Genomic DNA, 18,704 nt, shown 5'->3' on the forward strand with positions numbered 1-18,704 from the left:
GGTCTCACAAATACTCTAAGCATGAATTGTTCAATTGTACTAAAAAATCATTTTTTTCAGGAATATAATATTGTCTATGATCTTAACTTAAAGCAGTGTCTGTGACTCATTGTCCATGACCCACTGCCACAGTCTATGCCACAAAGTTGTCTTTGATTTTTTTCATGTTACATCCAAAGTAAATAATACTTTTTCAAAGTACATCCTATTTTTTCATAGCTCCACTAATTAAAAGGATCTAACTTCCAATGCATTCTAAATAACATCTCCAAAACAAACTATCATGTTACTGCTTCAAAAATACCATATAGATCCTGAAAATCAGAGCAAAATAAAATCCATAATCTTGCATTTATACCAATAATAAACTAGATTTCTTTCACATAGTAGACATCCTCTTGCCCTGAACTCCTATTTTCACTTTATTCCTCCTCTCAACATTTTTTCCTTACTGTATTCCCACAGTTGTGCCTGAAAATAATTTATCTTTCCATCTCTCTGCAGTAACAATACATATTTTAATTTCCTTTTAAAATTTTTCAGTCATAAACATAAAGATTAATTTTTAATTATTTATAAAGTTATTCTATCAATTATTAATTTTCAATTGTCCACTACATCATAAACTAGAAACATTGATAAATAGTTATAAGATATAAAATGTACTGCTTAAAGTATAATCAATTTCTTGCCAATAAGTTATATTTGGCTGAATTTTGTATAATTTTTAGAATGAGACTGAATAAACCATCAGCTATATTTCTCATTTTTATCTTTATACATTGTTCACATAAACAAGCATGAAAGTGGTCATGCCATAACAGGGACTTAATTCTTTTAATTCCAATGTTATCTACAAAATCAGCTAATTATCTCTCAAGTTATTTTTAATCAGGGCCTCCTTTAATTTAGTTGAAAATTAATAAACACATCGTCAATGATGTTACCTGCATTAGAGTTATTTGCTTTCACATATTTTTCAGAAGTAGGCTTTACCAAGACTTAACAAAGAAGTATTACTATTACTTGTATTCTCCCTTAGCGGGAACTCTGGTGGTGCGCTCTACAGGGAGTTGTGTTGCTAACCCAATGTCCTTGCCTGTCTGGAAGTTCAAATCCACCAGTGGCTCCTCAAGAAAAATATGGAAAATCTCTTCCCTTGCAATTCACAACTTGGGAAAACCACATTAGAGAGTCAACTATGAGTAGGCTTAATAACAATGAGTTTGAGTTTTCACTTGTTCTTTTAAACTCAGAAGCAGTTTGCAAATCTAAAATATTCCTTATCTCTGAGAATATAAGGTGGTTGCTTTGTTTTGTTTTGTTTTGGTTTAGTTTGGTTTTTTAATGGATTGAGAACTTTATAATTTTGTCAGTAGTCACACTGTTATTGTTATGTGCCATTGAATCACTTGCAACTCATAGCAACCCTACGTACAAGAGCCCTAAACGCTGTTCTATCCTGTGCCAACCTAGCCATCTCAAACGCACTCATTCCCACCACACAGACATGCATATAACCTCTAATGAAATTGAGACCACATTTCTGAGAATATACTTTTTTTGAGAATATACATTTTTATAATGTGATTTCTGCCCTCTTTGCCCCATATTGTATACTCTGAGTATATTTTTGTCCAAATATTGCATGTACAAGTTTAGCATTTTGTTTATAGCAAAAGTTTATCAAATATCCTAAGTAGGAAGACCAGTCCTCAGTATCAAAACAACTAGGCAAATAATACTTCTGTGTCCACTCAATTAAATGGGGGATGAGGAGGAAGAGGAGGAGGAGGTTGATGCACTCCTATGACAACCATTCCTACTTCATTAAGAATTCAGAACATCTACAAAGTCCACTACACTCAGTTTCTATCACCATAATATAATCTTCACAGAAACATGTAAAAGGCAGAAAAAGATAAAAGACGCTGCGTGGGCTGATGATGCCCATAAACTGGATTTACTGAAGAAAGCATTGTTGACTTTCACACCCTTCAGTCAATTTCAATTCATAACAACTCTCCATTACGTTTAAGGGGCTGTGAATCTTCATGGGAACAGACTGTCTCATTCTCTTGAGAAGCTGCTGGTAAGTTCAATCCGTGAACCTTTTGGTTAACAGCCCAGAAAGTAAAACTATTTTGCCACCAGAACTCCTCTATCCCTAACAGTACAAGTAAAATAAACCAGCTGAGGTGCTAAGGTTAGACACATGATGAAGAAAATATTTCAAAAAAGGTCATGGACTTCCTGCGTGATGCAGAGTAGTTAATGTTCTAGGCCTCTGAAAAAAAAAAAAAAAGTCAGTTGTTTAATTCTATTCAAAAGAATTCTAGAAGAAACCTAGAAATTGATTCTTCAAATATCAGTCAATAAAAATCTTAAAGAACACAGTTCTACTCTCAGTCATGTGAGTCAAAACTGATTTCATGCACTAATAGATAATTTCATGTTGTTTCATTTTAACAAGCTCCAACTGGCCTGGTGGGTCAATAGTTAAGGTGCCAACTAAAAATTGGCAGTTCAAAAAAAATTTTTTTAAACCAAAAATAGGCAGTTCAAATCCACCAGCTGCTCTAAGGGACAAATATGGGCAATCTCCTGCCATGGAATTTACAGCCTCTGAAAACTTGCTGGAGCGTCAGCTATGGGTCAGTTCTAACTCCATGACATGTAACAACAAACAACCACCACTATTCTTTACTTTCTAAATAAAATTCTCAAGGTCAAAATATAACTGGACTTCTTATTAAATAACTTGGAAAATAAGGTAAGCCTTATAAGTCTGTTTTTGCAACTTTAAAAATGCTACTTCAACTTCATATGGTCCTTTTAGCATTCACAGTTCTACATCGCAAACAAGACAAATATAGACCAGAGTGAGAAAAGGAAAAATATAGGTGTATAGCAGAAGCAATGACTCAGCACGCTAAGTATCTCAAAATGTCCTTTGCTGTTTAAAACACATTAGGACCTAAATTTTCTGCAAATAGAAAATACTTTTGGCTGCTTATTACCACCTATAATAATAACTGTGATTATTCAGAAAAGCTGTAATCCTGGAGGGGCAATAAAGGCAATTTTGAAGAGTTAGCCAGAAAAGTTGCCAAGGACAATGATTTATATATAAAGATAAACACTTTAGTGGAGCTTTGAATTGAAGGAGGGGGGCAGATCACATTTATGTTTATTTATTGGTTCATTATTTCATTGAATTCTAATTACACTTACCGCCTCCGTGTGAATAGGATGCACCGCAAAAAGCAAGGCAGTAACAAAAGCCAGCCCACGATTCCTGAAGACAGCTCTGTCACAGGTATACATGAGCACAAGCGTCACCAGGCAGTGTAAGATGATGTTTACCGCATGGAAATAGAATGGGTTCAGGCCAGTGAAAAGTACATTGAGCCTGTTTAAAAGAGAAAACCAAACAGACAAACTGCATTAGCCAAAAGCTGAGCATAAACACAAAGAAAGAAGAGACAACTAATCGTTTTAAAATATACCTATTCAATCAATAGGCATATTTTCAATGACTTCCAAGATCTGTTCATTCTATAGATTTGATTAAGGATCACTTCTGTCTTGTTTCTCAATAGTGAGGAAATCACTACTCATAAAATTTAGTGTTGCTTTCCTGTGAAACTCTGTGGTCTTGTAGAGAAGGCAGAGAGACCGGGAATGAACAAGTTTTTTCCTCTCACTTCACTGGTTACTGTGAACATACTCACAGTACATTTGCTTTTACTTCCTAAACAGCTGTAAGTACGCAGGCAAGTCCAGAGTGACTCTGAGTCAGCCAGCCACTCGGGATGAGATAGAAACCATGAGAGCGTGACTGTATCACGGTTGGGATAAATCAGGCATGAGCATGTTCTCTCATCCATGGTGCCACCAGGAACCAAACTCGCAGACTCTGCCTTTGTGAGCATCATAAATGGCCACCCCATAAGGCAACTGTCACAGCATCTACATGCTGACACCCAGCTGCAGCTGAAGTGAAAAGGAGGAGTAAACGCAAATGTTCCAAAATTTCTACCCATTGTTTTCTAACAAAAATTGTCAAGGATTTAAGGACTTTACCTAAGAGATCCACAAAGAAAAGGAAAATCTATTTGACATCTTAACAAAAAACACTTTTCTTACCTAGAAATGCTAACAGAGAGACTTCTTTAATAACAGGACATAATAATGTTCGTTCATAGGGTTGCTATGAGTCATCTACGACTCGATGGCATTAAACAGCAACAACAACAATAATGTTTGCAAATAAGTCTGTAGAGTACAGAGACTACATTCCTACAGGAATCTTTGAACTGTGGTGCTAGAGAAAATACTGAATATCAGGAAATGTGGTGTCTAACACTTCAACTTAACCTTTTTATCTCCTTGAAAATTTGGTAGAATTATTATTTTTGTAATGCTGAATCTTTCTATACATGAGCAAGAGATAAATATCTTTGCCATTAATTAGGTCTTCTATTGTCTCCTATAGCAGTGTTTAGTAATTTAAAAGATACTTACAAAGTTCATATACATTGTGTTTTACACTCATCTTCATTCACATTGTGTTTCATATAATCATTGTCATGTACTATGTTTTATAAAATTAAGCACCATTGGAACTTGCCATAATCACCCTCTTTTCAGGTCCCAGCCAGATCCTTCCCATTTTCTTCACTCTCCCCCCCACCCACCAAATTGTACAACCCTGTGGTTTTGTCCCTATCCACCCTTACCCCGGTGCTTCCACCCCTTCTCCCACCTTAGGTCCCCAAGTTTTACTAGTTATCCCTCTATTTTTACAATAATGATCTTATGAAATACTTTCCTTGAGACTTAGTTCAATCAGCATAATGCTCTCCAGTCTCTCCTAAGTTACATAGTATTTTTCAAAATCTTTGCTCTGTTTCCATGTTCTTGTGATGCTGAATAAGGCTGCTATGAACACTGGTGTACAGATCTCTATTTGTGTCTCAGTTCTAATTTCCTTGGGGTAAGGAGGAATGGCATCCACTTCCTATACAACATGGTTCTGACTCTCTATGAACTTTGGTAAATGTCTGTAGTTGTAGAGTGGGTTCAGACTTTTTGTTTATAGGGTCACTGTGAGTTGTGCTCAACTCAAAGGCAAGTAACAACAACAACAACATATTCTGAGTAGTGGAGTAGCTAGGTCATACTGTCAAACTGCCTTCCAGAGTGGTTGTAGCATTTTACAATCCTACCAACAGTGTATGAAAGTCCGCACCTCTCCACATCCTCTCCCACATTTATTGCTTGCTGTCCTGTTCACTGCTACTGGGGATGATTCTGATTTGCATCTCTCTTAACTGTCAGCGATTTCAAGCATTTCTTCATGTGTCTATTTGCCACCTGAACGTCTTCCTTTGTGAAAAGTCTTTCCATGTCTTTTGTGCATTTTCTCTTTCTTCTGGAGACCCAAGAGTATTCTGTAAACTTTTTTATGAAACCTCTGTCTGAGATGTTATGTGCAAGCTTTTCTATGCCTCTAGTTAGGCTTATTTCTAGGCACTTCAACTTGTAGTTGGCAACTGTGAGAGTTGTGAGAACTTTGTGCAGGTCTGTGTGACCATGTGGAAGGACAATAAAAATAGTTCTTTTGGAAAATAGCAAAGTAATTTTGTCTTAACTTGGAAAGCCTTGAAAAGCCAGAATGTGGACAGCAGTATACCGAGAAGCTTAAATAGCAAGTTGCAAGAGTGTAAAGAAGAAGTGAATCTTAGTGAGAGAAGATACATGAGAAAAGAGAAAAAAGTTTTGTGATTCAGAACCTACTTAAAATTGAAAGCTGTTGTCTCAGCATAGATGAACTCTGGTGACCTAGTGGTAAGAAGCTGCACTGCACTCTCAAAAGCAGGCAGTGTGATTCCACCAGCCACTCCTCAAGGAGAAATAAGGGCAATCTTCTCCCATGCAATTTACTGCCTCCAAAAAAACCCACTGAAGGTCACCTATGGATCAGTTCCAACTCAACAGCACACAACAACAACAAATGAATGAATATCCCATGAACTGCAAAAATCTATTTCAGAGCTGGTGTAGACAGAGTGCTACTTGGAGGCAAAGATGATAAACCTTCATCTCACAAACTTTGGCTAGGAGAGGCTATTCTTTGGCGAGAGACTTCATGCTTGGAAAGGTGGAGGGACAGTGAGTGAAAGGCAAAACCCTAAACCAGATGGATTGGCCTAAGAGAGCAGTCTCTATGAGCTGTGAGGATGGCACAGGATAGGAGTTACTATGAGTTGTAGTCAACTTGATAGCACATGACAACAACAGCAGCATACAGCTGTTTAGTGGAGGTTCATCTACTTCCTAAATGGTACTGACTATAATTGCTGAATTCTATACCCTTTTGCACAAACAGTAATCCTGCTTTTAAGTGTTTCTCTTCCTCTTGCTGAATCAAGTGAGAATTACAGTCAATATCAGAGATGAAACAAGCATATTCTAAACATCTGACTCATATTTCAAACCTCAGTATTTATCAATCTCAAACTGTATTTGAACACCTCAATCTAAATGCAAGTTGATCAGTTACTTTACTGGCTCCATTTTCATTCCCACTAAAGTAATCAAGGTCCAAGGTAAACCTGTTGTTCTTGTTAAGTGTCATCAAGTCGTAGATGACTCATAGCAACCATATGAACAAGACTTGGACACTTGTATAACTTTCATCATTTCTCCAAGTTCACAGAGTTTCTGGAGGCAAGCTATTTCAGAAATGGATGCCACTCCTGCTTCTAAGCTTGTTTTAATCAAGGAGCTCCATCAAACACTGTCCACCATAGGTAACGATTATCACATTTGACATATCAGCATCACAGCGTTTAGCATCACAGCAACCATGAGTTACCTCTGTACAGAAAATGGACAGACCAGTGCAATACCACCTAGAAGAATGTTTGACCAAAACCAATTAAAACCAAGCCTTTGAAAACCCACAAAATTTAGAGCCTCTGAAAATAAATGAAAGATAGGATCGGCTACTCCACAGTTCTGACTTCATGGCACTCAGTTCACTATCTGGCTGTCACTAGAGGATATGCCTGGGAACCCTGGTGGCCTAGTGGTAAGAAGCTGTGCTGCAATCCTGAAGGCACAGAGTTCAAATTCACCAGCTGCTCTGAAAGAAAAGGATAGGCAATTTCTTCCTGTGCAATTAACTACATCTGAAAACCCACTGGAGAAGGGTCAACAATAGGTCGGTTCTGACCCAATGGCACACACAGCAACAAAGGATATGCCAGGGAACTCTGGAACTGAGTAATAAGGAATTGAACTAGCAACACAAAGGTGAATGGTTCTAATCCACAGCTAGTTCACCAGAGAAAGATGGGCAATCTCTCTAGGCAATTTACTGCCTTTGAAAACTCACTGGAATATCAGCTGTAAATTGGTTCTGACATGATGGCACACGGTAACAAAGGATTTATGGTGTGGTGACAGAAGAAGAATCAAATTGTGGTGCTGGAGAAGAGTCTTAAACATACCATGGACCACCAAGAAAACAAACAGTTCTCTTCTGGAAATGTGAAACCAAGTTTCTCTTTGGAGGCTAAGATTTTGAAGCTCTGTCTCACATATTTTGGCCATGTGGTCAGGAGAGACCAGTCCTTGGAAAAGGACAGCAATGCTCAGAAGTGTGGAAGGCCAGCACAGAAGAGAATGACTCTGGATGAGATGGATTGATACAGTAACTGGGGCAATGGAGTTTGGTTGTTGGAATTAGTGAGACTGGCTCAGGACAGGGCAGGGTTCAGAGCTGCTGTACATAGGGTCGCTATACATTATAGGCGACTTAATGGCACATAACAACAACAAGCAGTTAAGCACTTGCCTACTCACTGAAAGGTAAGCAGCTTGAACCCACTAAGATGCAGGTCACAGACTAGAAAGCCCTTATGGGGGTTGCTCCACTCTGCACAGATGGGGTCACCATGAGTCAGGATCAACTCTGCAGTACTCACACCAATGCCACAAAGAAATAGAGAGAGAGAGAGACTTTGAGATTTGAGGCCCTGGGCCCCAAACCCCCTAAGGATGTTAGCTCCAATCTTGCCATGCCTCTGGAAACTCTATGAACATAGAGAAATGATGATAGTTATAGAAAAGGAATCAGGTCTTTGTTCATAGGGTCATTATGAGTCATACTCAATTTGACGGCACTTAACAACAAGGTATTCCGAGCAGTGAAATTGCTGGATCATATGGAATGTCTATGCGTGGTTTTTGAGGAAACACTAAACTGCCTTCCAAAGTGGTTTTACTAGAATAAACTTTTACTTATTTTTAAGTTTGTAAGGGAAATTTGAAAAAAAAATCATAAAATTAGTAAATAAGACATGTCACCTTTGGGTTTTTCTATATAGTTTCATTATTTTCTACAAATATTATACTTACAATTACAGTAATCCATACTTTTTTGGTTTATCCAGAATAATCTTGCATATTCCTTTGTAATATGTAAAACAAGAGTGACAGAGAGCTGGTTACCATTCCTGAATCCAAATACTGAAGTCAATCCTCCCACACTTAACATTGTGCACTGAAAGGTGATTTGTAGGGCAGGAGCAGGAGCACCAAGTGAGAATACAGAAAAAGGTAAGACATCAAATAACCCAAACTTCTAATGCGTCTAGCCGATTCTCACACAAACTATAATTTAGACCATAAAGTTAGATCTTTTGCAACAAACAATCTAGCACTGCTTTTTAAAAGAACACAAAATACTTGTTACTGTTTTTGTTGTTGTTCAAGAGTATTTCTTATGAAAAAGTGCGCCCAAGGATGTTACTATTTTATCACCACACTTTTAGAAAACATTTTACATCCTTTCCACTTGCAAAAATGATGAGATATGAGTCACTTTTTTGGCTTATATGTGTCATGTCGGAAAATGTGCAGATTATTATTTCTCGATATTTGTCAGGAAAGGTTGCTAGATTATTTTCTTGCTTAGAGAATTCAATTATATCTTAAAATATAAAAAAAATAAATTTTTGAATAGGGAATATTACACAAATAACAGTATTATATTCAGATATCAGTAAATCTAAACTTACAGAAATCAACCAGATATTATAGTTATGACAAGAGTCCAGAATGAAGGTTGCATAGTGGAGCGTACTTGGGGCCCAGGGTGTGGCTGAGGGGGTCGGGGGTTGGGCACACATATCAACGAAGGAATTTTTCTTTTACTTTTCAAAGAGAAGAGCAAACTGGGGGTGGGGGAGGAGAGGTTGGATAGGGAGAAAAATGCAACAATGAATTGGTGGAAATCCAAAACCTCTGTAAACGTTCATTAAAATTAATTTTTTTAAAGTTTTTAAAAATCACATATATTAATATATTATAGCACACACAAAAAAGAAAAATAAATCACCCAGATTGCAGAGTTAGAATACGCCACATATCTAAAATGGTAGAGAATGAGGTCTCCAAGACATAGACAAGTAAGCCTGATACATAATGCTATCAAAATTATAGAGCATTTCATATTCTCAAGGAAGCTCCGGTGGCCTAGTAAGTAAGGAGTTGCGCTCTCAACCCAAAGGTAAGTAGTTCAAATGCACCAGCTGTTCCACAGGACAAAGACAAACTATCTTCTTCCACAGGGTTAAGAACTTCTGAAAACCTGCTGGGAGGTCAGCTATGAGTCAATTCCAACGTGTTGGGGAAAAAAACAAAACCAATATTGCAAAGTGCTCAGGAAAAGGATCTCTAATTCTAGGAGTCAGTGAGATTCACAAAAGAGTTTAGCTAATTTATTTTAACAGAAAAATGGATGTGATCATGCATCCACATTTTTAGTTTTTCAAAGACACTTATCAAAATATCTCAGAACATTTTTGCATACAAGATGAGATACAATGGATTTGTAGAAACACAAAGAACAATAAATCAGCATCACCTGAGACAAAGAATTTCAATATACATCACAGGCTCTGACATTATCTCTGTCCTGCTCAATATTTTTTATCAAAGACTTAAAGGAAAACAAAGAATAGATGTTTATCGGGCTTGCAAACGGTCTGTATAGGTTTGGCAAGCACGGTTAATGTACTGGATCACTGACTGAGATTCACTAAGAGTTTAAGTGGCTGACATTTTTAGTTATACGAACAGGGTTAGCACAAGAATAAGAGTAAAGATTCATACTGGGAAACAGAAAAAGAACAAATGCTTATGATCAATATTAAAACTGTGCATATTATTTTGATCAAAGGATTTTTAGTTGACCCAAAACACAAGAAATTCATATGTCCTGGCTATGAATATAGGGTCAGGTCACCAACAGGGATCTCTATACACTAAAACAGTTTCATTTTAATTCTCCTCTACTATTTACTGAGCTCCTATGGAAGATACTCCAACTAGATGGAATGACTCTGTGACTACAGCAATGGGTTCAAGTGTGTCATAGATGATGAGGATGGCACAGAATAGGACAGGGTTCAGGTCTGTTGTTCACAGGGTCGCTAAGAGTTGTGCTTAAATTGACAACATCTAACAACAACTACATTTCAAGTAGAATTCTTGGTCCAGAGATATACATATATGGCATCTGTTCTCAAAGAAGTAGGGAGGAGGGAGAAATAGAAGGAATGGACAGATATTTAAAGAAATAATAAAACAAATTTTAAAAGCCACATGGCTCTCAAAGCACGTGGAGACTTGATCTTGCATCTGATACTGTAAACTTTTATAGGAGGAAATCGTCCATCTTTCTGCCATAGTTAGGAGAAGTCTACTATGCTATTAGGCCTCCCTTAAGCAACACAATTATCTACCAATCACAGAGAGATTGAAGAGAGAGTTATCCTACCTGTGATGTGAGAGAGACAAGATGAATGGTATCCAATGGGAAGCAGTATTTACAAGTTGGAGCTTCTCTACAGGAGAATGTCATGATTCTGAAGTGGAGAGGGTGTCAAAGTCAACCACATCTGTGGTTCTTTCGTAGAGTCTAGGTAAATGCCCTGCTCATGACTATCACACAATAAATGCTCCCATAAATAATCACGTGAGTGAATGAATAAATGAAAAAATGTAGGGAGAATGGGAGTAGAATGTGGCAGCCTAGTTGACTGAAGAAATGCATTTATTCCATACAGCTGCCAGAGGGGAACTGAAGATCAATGGTCCATCACAGCATTGCCAACAGGTTGCTCTAAGGCCAAGTTTAGGCTGAATATTGGTTTTGTCAAATATTTATCTTCTTTTCTTGACATTTAAATAGATTTTTTTAAAAAATCAGGTATGTCATTAAAAAAATTCCAGCTCCTCCTGAAATATCAAAAGACTTTCACAGAAATAAATGAGTGTCCATTTGGATAGGTTAAGTGGTACATTTTGGTAGAGTTCATACCAATACTATCATATTCCTCACCACAAACTATTCACTTATTTTAATATAAGAATTGTCAGAGTGGAATATTTCTTACATTATTAGCAAACACAAGATATCAAAAGATGAAATGTTGGAAGAAAATATCATTTCCTTTGAAAGGGAGAAAATTTTCATATGTCCAATATGTAAAAAAGGCAATGGCAAAGAATAGTTTCAATTCAACTTATTTCACTCATCTGATTTTTATACACCAACATGACAGCATCTCCGTGAATAAAAGAAAATGAAGTATATTAAGGGACTGAGACAGCCTAGATCAAGGTCAAAGTGCAAATTGTTAAAGTAGCATTAAACGTACATGTCGAGCTCTGGTGGCCTAGTGGCAAGAAGCTGCACTGCAATCCCAGAGGTATGCAGTTCGAATCCACCAGATGCTCTGCTGGAGAAGGAGGGGCAATCTCCTCTTGTACCAGTCAGATCCAAGTTGACAGTAACATACTCAAAATAATAAAATACAAATTTTTTTTAAAAAAGTACATGTCATTGTTTATTACAGGTCAGTCCCAGACTACAAAAGAAATATTTCTGGTAACTTATTTGCAAAATTGCTTCCTCAGTCAGTCTATTTCTGGGGGTCCTTGGAAATATTTAGATATTGTTATATTTCAAGACCCTTTGGACACAAGCTATCACATCTTGCACTTGTTTCAACTACAAGGAATAAAGACCTTTAAAGACTGTAGTAGAGATATTTCATCTGTCAGACCTCAGAAAAAGGAATGTCTTTGTGGAGTACATGGCCAAGTTAGACATCAAGTTTAAAGGGACTGACATTTGGAAAAACAGATTTTAAAAATCCAATGCTGATGCCAGGCTCATGTCAAGACTTTAGATGAAGTTAAGGTTTTGGTTTTATACTACTCCATTTACATATATCCCAAGTATTTATTTTATTCTCATACAAACTACATCAATCTGTTAGCATTTGAGGTTTCAATCCTTTGGATACAGATTACAAGGAGGCTGGCTTTATTCCGTTTAAAGAAATAATACCTAATAAGACCAAAATGAGTGCTAAAATAATCAGAAATATCCAGGCAGAAGTATTCTCTTTAAAGATCTGTATTTCAAGACCCACAGCACTCCGAATGCACTTCCATTATAACGTACAGCCTTTTTTTTCTTATAAACTGTCTTCCTCAGAGATTAAGAGTATTTCTAACACTGCAGGAATTTTTTTTATCCTCAGATTCCAAAAATGGCAGAGGTGGAGAAAGCAGTGTGATGACGTGAAGGAGCAGCAAGCTGCACAGAAATGGGCCACTAGAGAGACCATCACAGCACAGAGACTGACGTGGCACAAAGTGGACAGTAGGAATTTGAGTCAGAACTTTTATTAAAATAATTAGTTTAGGAGCTACAAGAGCATTGAGCTGTGCCACTGGCCGTGGCCAAAGCCAGAAGCCAACAGCCAAGCTGCTGTGGAACACATCCACCAGAAGAAAGAAGGTGAGGGGGAAACTGACTGAGTTCCCTTAAGCCCCACTAGGAGTGATTTGATCTGTTGGAATTTGACTGCTTTTTCTTGTGTCCCCTTAACTGCCAAGGATGGGTGGGCCAGTAGGAATTTAACTGAGTTTTCTTGGGCACCGCCAACTGCCCAGGAGAGCTCCTAGGAGTCAGTGGGTCAGTGGGAATTTGCTGATTTTTCTTGGGCCCCAATGACTGCCCTAGAGAGCATCCAGGAGTGAGCAGGCCAGTGAGAATTTGACTGAGCTTTTATGGGTATCACAGACCAGACAGAGGGGAGTGAGTCAGTGGGAATTTGAGTTTTCTTGGGTCCCACTGGACCAATGGCCCTGATGGGGCAGTGGCCACTAGGCAAGGGCACCTGGGTAAGGGGTGCTGCACAGGGACCACTGAGCAAGAGCCACTGGATGGGAAATGAACAGCTGGAATTTGAGTAGGGACTCTACTCATTAGCACACCCAGACAGCTGAAATCTGAGTGAGGTTACCAAAAGTGGCTGACCTGCCCCTGTGATCACCCTGTTCCCTCATCCTGACCTGCTCCCCCAATTGGCTCCACACCTGTGACTACACAGCCAGTCAATTAACTTTCCTTTAATCTGGAGCACCTTAATCTCACTTAGCTAAAGAGGCTGCTCTCACAGGCCCTGAACTGAACTTTCCCTTGAGTCAGAAGTTCAGAGGAAAACACAAGTGGGGTGCTACCTGACTGATTTCTAAAATATTGTCTTCAGATTAAGAACCTATCAATGTCTCGAAGAAAGCAAGCCATCCCATACGTTACACAAGTGCAAAGCAAGGAGTCACCACCAGAAGGTGACACAAATGACAGACACACAGATCAATGGAATAGAATTGAGAATCCAGAAATCAGCCCATTTAGCTATAGCCAACTGATTTTTTAGAAGAATATGAAGTCAGTTAAGTAGAGAAACAACAGTTTTTTTTAACAAATGGTGCTAGTAAAATTGGAACTCTATCTGCAGAAAACTCAAGCAAGATTCACACCTCACTCCATACACAAAAACCAACTCAAAGTGGATCATGGACCTAGGACTAAAACCAAGGGCTATAAACTTCATTAAAGAAAAGCTTGGAAGAACTCTAAAAGTCCTAATCCACAACATAAATATAGTCTTCCAAGAATCCTGGAAAAATCTACAACCAGGAGAGGACAGACTAGATGAATGGAACCTTCTAAGAATCAAATTCCTTTACACATCCAAAACCTTCTCCAGCAGGGTATAAAGGGAAGCCACAGATTGGGAAAAATATTTGGTAATGACATGTCAGACAGGAAACTTATATCTAGAATTTATAAAATATTTGAGCACCACAACAAGATAAAAGTAAATAACACAATTGAAAAATGGGCACAGGATATGAACAGACACGTCACCAAAGAAGACGTCCAGATGGCCAACAGGCACATGAAGAAATGTTCAAAATCCCTAGCTCTAAGAGAGATGCAAATCAAAACTATGAGATATTATCTCACCCCAGTAAAGATAGCAAAGTTTAACATAACAGCAAGCATCAAATTCTGGTGAGGTTGTGGAGAAACTAGAACCCTTATTCACTGTTGGTGGTAATGTGAAATGGTGCAACCACTATGGAAGGCTGTGTGGTGCTTTCTCAAGAAGTTGCAAATAGAAATACCAATTGACCCAGAAATTCCACTACTGAGGATTTACCCTAAAGAAACTATAATCTTCACCCAAGCAGGTATATGCACACCCATGTTTATTACAGCTTTGTTCACAATAGTAAAGAGTTAGAAACAACCCACGTGTCCATCAACAAACAAATGGATAGAGAAACTCTGGTATATTCACACAATGGAATACCATGCTGAATTGAAAAATAAGGAACTCATGAAATATTATACAAAATGGGTGACCCTGGAGGGCATTATGCTGAATGAAGTTTCTCTGTCACAAAGGGACTAATATTGCATAGGGCCACTGTTGTAAAAAGGGACTGACATCGGGATTGAGGGAAAACCAAGAAAAAGGGAATAAATAATGTATACTGCACTGAAAAAGGTGAGGGAGAGAACTGTTTAAAGGGGATATATGATTAGGAACTATTTTCTTGATAGGAATCCAGAACGGAGGCTGCATAGTGCAGTGTACTTGAGGGGAGGAACTGTATAACAATGAAAGAATTTTTCTTATACTTTTCAAAGAGAAGAGTATACGGGGGGAAGGGTGGTCAGTGAGAAAAGTGCAACAATGAATGAATGGAAACCCTAAGTCTGTAAACTTTCATTAAAATCAATATAAGAAATTATTCTCATCATTGTATCCATCTCCTACACACTCATACATCCATCTAATCATTCTTTCAGTACAGTAGAAGATGCTAAATGAAATTGTGCTGAATAAATAAATGTGAATTAACTTAGTAACTGGAAAAGATCTTTTCCTTTCAACTTTAAGAACCCCTAAGTTAGCTGACTCAAACATTTAAAAATAGGCCAAGGTGTAGAAATAAAATTCTTCCTCCCCCCCCCTTAAAATAATGGCTTCTGACAGCTAAAAATCTTTCAGAATCTGACAAGGGGATAGGCCATTTGCATAAAGGCAACCCTAGGGTCACTGGAATTAGGCAATAAGGAAGGAAATGAGAAGAAACTATGCACTGTCCTTCTTTGTCCTCAAATTCTCATAGCCTGGAGCTTTCATTAAGTACATCTCATTTCATTTTCTTGTTTGGGAAAAAACCTCAGGTTTAAAAACTAAATACATAAAAGTAAATTCAGACTGTACCCCAAGAATTATAACTTACACTAAAGAATATGCACTAAGACCCTTTCTTTACACTCTAGACAAACATTCTAGATAATCTTCATTTTCTCCTGACTTTGAAACAGCCCTGTAGCAGTCCAACTGTCTGAAAATGAATTTCCATGGAGGTCAAATCAAAAGTAACAGATTCAAAAAGCACATGTCATCATTCCTTTTAGGCTTGAAACACGGAGGTTAACGCTATTTTCCTGGTTGACATATCAACTGTGAATATAACTGCAACCAAAAGAAAATCATCAAAAATAAAAATCCCTCAATATCCAACTATTTAAATGCTGCAGTCTTTATAGTTGCACACAAGATATTCTACTTTTAACTAAAATTTGAAATCATTCACTTTCATTCTTATGGCACCTGACTCAGTACTGACCCTTTCAGGGGACTTTCAAAGGCTGTAAATCATATGAGAGGAAACATGTCAACTTTGTCCCAGGGAGCAACTGGTAGAGTCATCCCCAGCACAACTCTACAGACCCTTCATTCTTATTATTTCATATTTGCATCATCACAGACCCACAAGAAAGTGAAACTATTGCAAGATAGTAGAATACTATGATCTAGTAGCCTAAATACAATAATAAAATAGAAGTTTTTGAACTGTGACTAACAAATTAGACCTGTAGTTTTCCACAAGCAGAAAATTTGGTAACAGAGATTCTAATTCCTCAATCATGTCATCTATTTTTAATTTTCAATGTAACAACCATCACTACCTGATATCACATTATTTGCAATACTTAAGGATGCGATGGGCAGAATATTGAATGACTCAGGAAGCATTAAAAGAAGATGGAAGGGATATACAGTGTCACTGTACCAAAAAAGAATTGGTTGACACAGAATTATTTCATGAAACAACATATGATCAAGAGGCAATGATGATGAAGGAGAGAATTCAGGCTGCTCTGAAGGAATTGGCAAAAAATAAGGCCAAAGAAATTGATGGGATACCAATTAACATATTTCAACAAACAGATGCTGCCCTGGATGTGCTTACCAGGTTGTGCCAAGAAATCTACAGGACAACTACTTGGTCAACAGAGTGGAAGGGATCCATATTTATTCCCATTAAAAAAAAAAAAAGGTACCCCACAGAGGGTGGAAATTATCAAACAATATCACACACAAAATCCTGCTGAAGATTATCCAAAAATGACTAGAACTACTGTTAGTACTTCAACAGAGAACTACCAGAAATACAAGCTGGTTTAGAAGAGGTCATGGCACTAGACACATTATCACCAAAGTTAGATGGATCTTGGCAGACAGCAAAGAGTACCAGAAGAATGTCTATATGTGTTTCATTGACTGTGCAAAGGCCTGTGTGTGGATCACAACAAATTGTGGCTAAGATTGAGGCAAATGGAAACCCCAGAACACTTGATTGTGCTTATGCACAGATTTTGTATTTGGACCTGGAAGCAGGTCTCAGAACAGAGCAAGGAAACACTGTATTGCTCAAAATCAGGAAAGGTGTTTGTCAGGGATGCATCCTGTCTCCATACCTTTTCAATCTATATGCAGAACAGATCTTTCAGGAGGCTGGGTTTTGGCTTTGAGGAAGAATCATTAACAAACTACATTATACAGATGACACAACCTTGCTTGCTGAAACTGAGGAGGACCTGAAGCACTTGCTGCAGAAGGTCAAGGACTATAGTCTTCAATAAAGATTGTAGTTCAACTTCAAGAAGGCAAAGATTCTCACCAATGGGACAACTGGCAGCACCATGATAGATGGACAAAAGATTGAAGTTATTAACAATTACAGCTTGCTCAGCTCCACAATCAACACTCTTGGCACCAGCAGTGAGGAAATCAAAAGACGAACTGCACTGGGAAAATTTGCAGTCAGGGACCTCTCCAGAGAACTGAGAAGCAACTATGTCAGTATAGAGACTAAGGTGTGTCCAACCATGTTCTTTGCAATTCCTTGCTATGCATCAGAACTGTACAATGGCTAAGGATGACAGAAGAAGACTCAATGCCTTCAAACTGTGGTGATGGAGAAGAGTTTTGAACATATCATGGATTCCCAAGAAAACAAACAGGTCTATCTTGGAGAAGGAGAAACCAAGCTTCTCCCTGGAGGCTAGGATTGTAAAGATTGTCTCAAATACTTTGGCCATGTGGCCAAAAGGGATTGATCCTTGGAGGAGATATCATGCTTAGAAGGGTGGGACGACAGTGCAGAAGAGGAAGACTCTGATGATATGGATTGATACTGTAACTGGAACAATGGAGGATGATGTGTCAGAATCAGGGTTCATGTGTCAGAATCAGTGGACTGGCTCAGGACAAGGCAGGCTTCAGAACTGTTGTTGTTCATAGGGTCATTATGGGTCAAAGGCAACTCAAAGGTACATAAGAACAACAAATTTGTTTATTCACCGTTTAATATCTACTATTCTCTAAAAAAAAATACAGGAGATAGAAGAAGTTGCAACATACTGTCTGTTCTGTTTGTCATTCATATCTCCAGTGTCTGGAACAATGCTCAATTTAAGAAGCGCTTTGAAAATATCTGTCAGAAGAATGCATGCATGAACCTTTAAGTTTACATGGTTTTCAAATCCTTCACATGGAAAATCACTGTGCTGGTTTTTTGGTGGGTTTTTATTTTCTTTTTTGAGGAAGTTACTCTTTACAATGTTGCTGTGGTTAGCTGCTGTTAAATTACTCAGAGTGACTCCATGTAATAGACTGGAACTGTCCCCAAGATTTTTTCTGGTTGCAATCTCTACATAAGCAGAAAAGAAAGAAATGACCAAATGGTTGTCAGAAGAAACTCTGAGAATTGCAATAGAGCACTGAGAAGCCAAAACAAAGGGAAGAAATGGCAAAGTGAAAGATATGAACCTATTTCAAAGGGCACCTTGAAAAGATAAAGCAAAATATTAGAAAGTGCAAAGAGCTGGAGTTAGAGAATAAAAAGAGGAGAATTCACTTAGCATTTCTCAAGCTGAAAGAGTTGACAGATTCAAA

At 37.9% G+C, this 18,704-nt stretch overlaps 1 protein-coding gene across 2 annotated transcripts in view; it reads right to left on the reverse strand.

Moving 5' to 3' along the window:
* TMTC1 (transmembrane and tetratricopeptide repeat containing 1) overlaps positions 1-18,704 on the reverse strand; it is a 477,484-nt gene that overhangs the window by 450,168 nt on the left and 8,612 nt on the right. For both annotated transcript variants that reach the window (XM_006895074.1, XM_006895075.1), the window contains exon 2: positions 3,235-3,412. In XM_006895074.1, coding sequence (XP_006895136.1) covers positions 3,235-3,412 — 178 coding nt within the window. The remainder of the gene's footprint in view (positions 1-3,234; positions 3,413-18,704) is intronic.

This window comes from Elephantulus edwardii, unplaced genomic scaffold, assembly GCF_000299155.1.
Source record: "Elephantulus edwardii isolate Elephantulus edwardi_28Jun2011 unplaced genomic scaffold, EleEdw1.0 scaffold00157, whole genome shotgun sequence".
NCBI lineage: Eukaryota > Metazoa > Chordata > Mammalia > Macroscelidea > Macroscelididae > Elephantulus > Elephantulus edwardii.